The sequence below is a fragment of the Pinus tabuliformis genome, chromosome 5_1 (assembly GCF_031772625.1).
Source record: "Pinus tabuliformis cultivar Carrire ecotype Pingquan chromosome 5_1, CPIR1, whole genome shotgun sequence".
Lineage (NCBI taxonomy): Eukaryota > Viridiplantae > Streptophyta > Pinopsida > Pinales > Pinaceae > Pinus > Pinus tabuliformis.
The window spans coordinates 662,116,855-662,123,128 of NC_142305.1; the positions used below are offsets into that span (position 1 = coordinate 662,116,855).

Below are 6,274 nucleotides of genomic sequence, written 5' to 3' on the forward strand. Positions count from 1 at the left end.
AGGAAAATAAGGAAAATTCAAGTATACTTTGAACACATCTAGAGAATCAAAATTGTTTGATGGCCCACTGCAAAGAAGAAAATCAACATTACTAAAATAAGAACAAACTAGAGAATCAAAATTGTTTGATGGCCCACTGCAAAGAAGAAAATCAACATTACTAAAATAAGAACAAACTATAGTTAGTTATAAACTTAGGTGTTGACAATTCACAAAAAAACTATTACATTAAAGAGTATGTCATCTTTCTGACACTAAAATGATTAAACAAACAAAAACCACCTTCTTAATTTTCAATTACCATATCAAAATTAAATAACAATTTCAAAATATTTGATAAAACTATAATAATTTTCGAAATCTCTCTTATTCTTTTTAAAAACTAAAAATAAAATCCTAAAAAAAATAAAATATTACCTTTCTTAAAATCCAATAGATCAATTTTCACAACAATGAATCATCTTCTTCTTTATCATCATCCCAGCGCAACAAAGAAAACCACATTCTCTCACCCCATAAATAAATAAATAAATAAATAAATATATATATATATATATATATATATATATATATATATATATAAATACTTGTCCTAATATTCAAATATATTGGAGTTGACTCTGTATATGTTTTAAATGATGTAAATGTCTTATAGAAATTCTTAGTGTGAAATTCTAAGGTTATCGGGCGTTCCCCCAAGCTAATCCTATTCCCACCGAGCATGGCAAGTAATATCTCACCTTTATGATATGATATCAATGTGTGATCATCATCATTACCAACATCACTCCAACATTCTTAATTTATATAGTCTTACGTGCGTAACTTATTTGTCTTAAATGGTTTATAACTTAGTATGCATTTCATTTTAGACTTAAAATAAATTATATGTCACGTTTAACCGGTATTGATTCTCCACTGTCATTTCTACTAACTCTCGCATGGGCATAATGAAAACATTGATTAGATTTCAGTCAATAAATTAAATATCTATATACATATAACTTGATTTCTTTTTACATAAATATATAAATATAACATAACGATTGAAGTTATCAGTCTCACAGAACTTTCATGGATCTCTTAAACGATGTTTCCAATCACTTGGATGACCAAAATTCTAAAATTAAAATAAAAAAATTAAAATGGTGTGAAATCCCAAAAGTTAAATATGACATACAAGTTTCATGTTTTACAAAATTCTAATTACATATCTGGTTATATAGCAAGTATACGAATGCTTAAACCTTGAGAAACCTTGCAGACTCATACCCCTGCCCTAACTTCGTGAATTAAGAGCCGGGTGACACAAAAACCCTTTCGGAACACGGCCCCTAAAGGATTTGAAGTTTACATTTGCCCTGCACAATAATGAACTTTTACTCGAAAACAGTTTTGACAAGTGACAACCATTATATTATAAAATCCTATGAAAGAGTCTTTCCCGTGAACGAGAATATTCACGGATACACTGTTTCCTCTATCATGAAATTTCCTTGGATATCCAACGCGGATATCTCCTGGAACAACTCGATCAAACTAACTCTCACCCTGATTCTATCAAATAAACTATCCTCCCTACAAAATCCCGGCTTTCACATGACTGACTCAAGATTACTAATTTGGGCTTAACAAAATGCAATCAGATGACTTTACTCACATATTCTCAACCATTTTAATGTCAATATCTAACGAAAATCTAACCTTCTTGGAATCTGGTATAGCAGCAGCCCTTCGGAGAAAATGCTACCACCATGCGAATCAGAAGGATTATGACATGAAATCTGAGTGAAAGAATATTATGCTTCTCACCCGAAAAGGAAGTTGAAGAAGCGCAGCTAGTCTCTTTAGCTACAGTCGACCATGATATCCTTCAGTATCCAGCAACAAGGCTTTCATCTGCTTGGCTGTAACATCGCGCCATATGAATTGCTGATGACATGTGTAAAACAACAGAATTAGAGCCTTAGATAAATTGTAATGCAAAATCAATTGAAATATTTCATTACCTAGTGCAAATCCATTGAGGCCGTTTATGGCTTCTTGCTTAGGCGCAAGACCAAGTACAACCAGAACCCTGATTGTGGGTAGAAGTAACCCAGGCTTCTAGAACAGAACATGTGGATGTTTAGCGCCTTCCCTTCTCTTGTCCTCACGTTCACCTGCATTTCCACATGGAGGATATCAGAAGCGATTCTCTTCCTCAGCGATTACATTCATACCTAAAAGAGTACAAGCAATCCAAAACCGAGACGTGATCACACAAAACGCTTGAAACTTGTGTACAGAAGGAGATTGAATGGAACATGTGACATTTCACTATGATAAACAAAAGAGGATCCATCATCCATACAAGTTTTGAACAAGGAAGTCGAGAAACATGAATTTGCTAGACTCTGATGAGTTTTCATTGAGAGAAATGATAATAGATTCAGTAAAGCTCCCAAACGAAGAAAAAGTTCATTTGCATTGGTGAGATTCCAGTGTGCAAAACAAAAACATAGATATTCAAATAATGTAGCTAAAACCCATTCCAAACTAATGATGGTGGCCTTAAAGGTCGGTGAGCAATTTAGAAGATTTTATTGTCATTTCACCTTCCGCCTTTTGTATGTGCCAATGAATGAAAACCTCGCTGAGAGGCTACAAAGTTGAAGCAAGAATTTTGCCTCAGACGGCTGAATATCGGCCTTGAATGACAGGAGAAACGCAACCTTTCCATTCGGATTTTCTTCACTTTCACAGATGTTTGCACAGTAATATGCCATACCCCAAAAACATTCTGCATATGACATTCCTGGAGAGGAATTGGAGGCCGACTCTATAGTTCTAGACTAGGAAAGACGATCGTAGGCAGCTGTATGCCACTCAGTGCAAGAAGGCTTTATGCTAGATGTGGTGTCTAATCGCTCTCGTTTTTGTATTCTTCTGACGTATTTTGGTATTTTCTGTTCAACTTGCAGATCCGAAGTGCACCGCCTCGAGGTACTGTACATGTCACATGATGCAATTAAAAGCGTTATTGGCCCCCATTGTGCCACTTGTACGTAACTATTTTTTGTTTTCAGTCGACGGAATCAGCGTCATGTTAGTGTTTGCCTTGCTGTCTTTAATTATGGACTAAGCAACAAACCTCGTTAATTTTGGTTCATTCTCGATGAAATTCGCGGTAGTCTGAGTACAAGGACCTCAAGTTGAAGAAGATAGACCCGAGATCGATATAGAGATTATTAATACGTTGCGGAAAGTCCTCCAATTAATCAACAGCAAATGTTGAGACCCTATCAATCTGCTAAATGAAAACCTCAGGGTCAATTACCATTAATGGGCCACATCTCAAACAACATTCAAATATAAAACTCTCTCTAATGGCAAATTTATCCGAACCGAAGAAACTATATGTTGAGACCCTATCCATCTGTTAAACGAAAACCTCAGGGTCAGTTACTATTAATGGGCCACATCTCAAACAACGTTCAAATATAAAACTCTCTGTAATCGCAAATTTATTCGGAAAAACTATGGCGAATTTATAGATATATATAAGCAAATATTCTGTATTTTACTCATATGATGAAACGACATCCTTTAAGGCTATCTTTTTGTCTTTTCTTTATTTTGATATTTTTTTGAACCTGTCTTATGTCAAACGTGACTCGTTACGTTTGAGAAGCTCAATTTCAAAGACATGGCGTGTAAGCTAGGTATTACCTATTACAAAACGCTTTACAAGTAAAACAACTCGTATCTGTTGTTGGATAATCTATATCCAACTACAAGTTAACAAAACACTCTATCCAAGTGTTTTAATTTAGTTTTAGTTATTCCAGTTTAGCACAGTTTCATTTTAGTTATTTCTTATCGATATTTCTATTGTAATTTTAGTTAGTCCAGTTTAATTTTGGTTATTTATTATGTTTTTATTCCAATTTTATTTAACTAATTAATAATATTTAGAAGAGCTGTTTAATAATTTTGTTTTCTTATTTTTTATCATGGTGTAAGAGCATAAGATGAGTAAGACTATTTGAAAGCAACTCCCAAAAGATGCCAGATTACATAAATCTCGCGAAAGCCCAGCTTCAAATTTCTTGGGCTAACAAAGAAGAAGCAACCGTAGTGAGATTCCAAGGAAAGGAGTGCAATTGCGCACCTGTAAAAGGCGCACCTGTAAACAAGGCTGAGTGCCTAGCTTTGGCAGGTCAGCCAAGAGTTTGCAGGTTAGCCAATAAAAAACTGCGCAATAAACGACAAACTTATACCATTTCAATTCGGTTTCCCGTCCATTTCTGTCTATTTCAGAGTTGATCCTATCGTGTCTCTCCATCAACCTCAACTCTCGCGAACCCTTCGGATCTTCAGAACCCGCCATTACACTCGATTTTAGAAAAAAGTCCCTCTCGGTCACGTTCATGTCGAATGGCTCTCAACGAAGAAAAATTCTCCTCTAGCAAACCAGTCCAATCAATCTCCATTTCGATATCTTGTCAAACTACAAAATGCTTTACAGAACTTAACTCGCGTATGTTTTATCTTTAAATGTTACCTAGTCAAATCACTTATTTCCAAATTCCATGTAACTGTCACTGCTAAAGTATTTGCCGTCCTGAGTATTCAGCAATTTTTACGCACTTTCTGGAAGGTGGATGGATACAGACACCATGGAAAATACGGAAACACCAAAACATTTCGGAGGTCAGACACGACCCCGGAATCCTGACTCTCCGAGTAATTGAAGGTGAGATCATCGGTAGTTATCGTACGTCCATGTTTGTCATTATTTGCCACTGCCGTTAAATAAAACCCGGGTCATCTCCAGCGCAGTTATTGTCATAAAAGTAAAAACGTATTTCATTTTTCGAATTTTTTTTTAATGGTAACCATTATTGAAACTGTCCAAAAAAACTGTTCTCTGTTTGTGATTGTCATAGAAACTGTAATCAAATTGGAATTGGAATAGTAATATATATGTGTATGGGATTAATTATCTAAATATCATTTTAGTGTCAGATTAAGTTAAATATGTTTAGTTATTGTGCTTTTTTATCAAAAATTAATATTATTACATCATAGTTGCTTCAACAAACAACATCCTATCATATATCAACCACGATTCGAACCTGGCCAACCACCGGGGATAACGTCGTCCGCGTACCTTTTCCTTTGATATTAAATGAAAATTTAGAAGAATATTTAAACTACATAACTATTTGCCTAACATAGGTTACTGTATTCCAGAAATAATGTTTACAGAATCACTGATGATAGTAACGGACTTCTATGCCATAGTACCATTTCGGGTAATGGCGATAGTAAGACAATATTGCATCGTAATTGGCTTACATTACGTGATTCTCGAAACTTATGTGGTTTGAATGGTTAATCAATAAGTTTCGAATGGTTAATCAATGTGTTTGATTTTAAAAATGTATCATCATTTTCAATTGTGTTAGATTATATTATAATTATATTAATAAATATGCTTGATATAAGCAGAAAGTTTATATCAATTACATCACACATTAAAATTTAATATTAATAATTAAAATTAAAGTTTAATATTAATATTAATATTAATATTAATATAATAAAACTATAATTTAATTTTAAAATTTAATATTCAAATAAAAGTTTAATGCTAATATTAATGTCAAAGTTTAGTATCAATATTAAAGTTGAATTTTAATAATTAACGAAATTTAATATTCATAAAAAATAATAAAATTTAAAGTTTAATATTAAAGGTTAATATTAATAAATATATGTAGTTAAACCATATTATTAATATTATAAATCTTATTAATAATGTTATATCCTAGGAATATAAATCCACATATTAATAAACCCAAACAATTGATAAATCTAACCGACTAATAAACCTAAAGAATTAATACTAAAAACCGAAGGGAATAATATTAAACTTAAGGGATTAATATTGTAAACCAAGGCATATAAACCCTAACATAAATATTATAAACCCTGAAGAAAACACGTGTAACAATGGTTGACCATGATTGATTTTCATATGTAGACAATCTTTGTCATAAATGCGACATTGGACAATAGTTGACCATGATTGATCTTCATATGAATAGAATCTTTGTCACAACGCGACATTGGACCATGGTTGACAATGGTTGGTTTTCATATCAAAACAATTTTTGTCACAATGTAATGTTGGACCATGAATGACCATGATTGATCATTGTTAATTGTCATATCGAGACAAACTTTGTCACAGTGTGACGTTGGACCAAGGTTGACCATGGTTAAC

At 33.1% G+C, this 6,274-nt stretch overlaps 1 protein-coding gene across 2 annotated transcripts; it reads right to left on the reverse strand.

The window, feature by feature from the left end:
• Window positions 1–581: 581 nt before the first annotated feature.
• On the reverse strand, window positions 582–2,879 carry LOC149166728 (uncharacterized). 2 transcript variants are annotated; one of them, XR_016260893.1, is made up of 4 exons: window positions 2,598–2,879; window positions 2,010–2,162; window positions 1,705–1,932; window positions 582–1,361 (listed from the first exon to the last, which is right to left on the reverse strand). XR_016260893.1 is itself a non-coding variant. In XM_089432742.1 (3 exons), exons 1-2 carry the CDS (start codon window positions 2,793–2,795, stop codon window positions 2,034–2,036), a joined length of 327 nt encoding a protein of 108 aa, XP_089288868.1. In that variant the 5' UTR covers window positions 2,796–2,879; the 3' UTR covers window positions 587–1,932; window positions 2,010–2,033. The 2 variants fall into 2 exon arrangements, 1 of the variants encoding a protein (XP_089288868.1); XM_089432742.1 differs by having other exon boundaries at window positions 587–1,932.
• Between the last annotated feature and the right edge of the window lie 3,395 nt (window positions 2,880–6,274).

Excerpts from the sequence above, each read along its gene's own strand:
- LOC149166728 (XM_089432742.1), bottom strand. The coding sequence starts at position 2,795 with ATGTCATATGCAGAATGTTTTTGGGGTATGGCATATTACTGTGCAAAC. Across the intron at positions 2,163-2,597 it reads GCACATACAAAAGGCGGAAG|GTGAACGTGAGGACAAGAGA; the intron begins GTGAAATGACAA and ends GTGGAAATGCAG.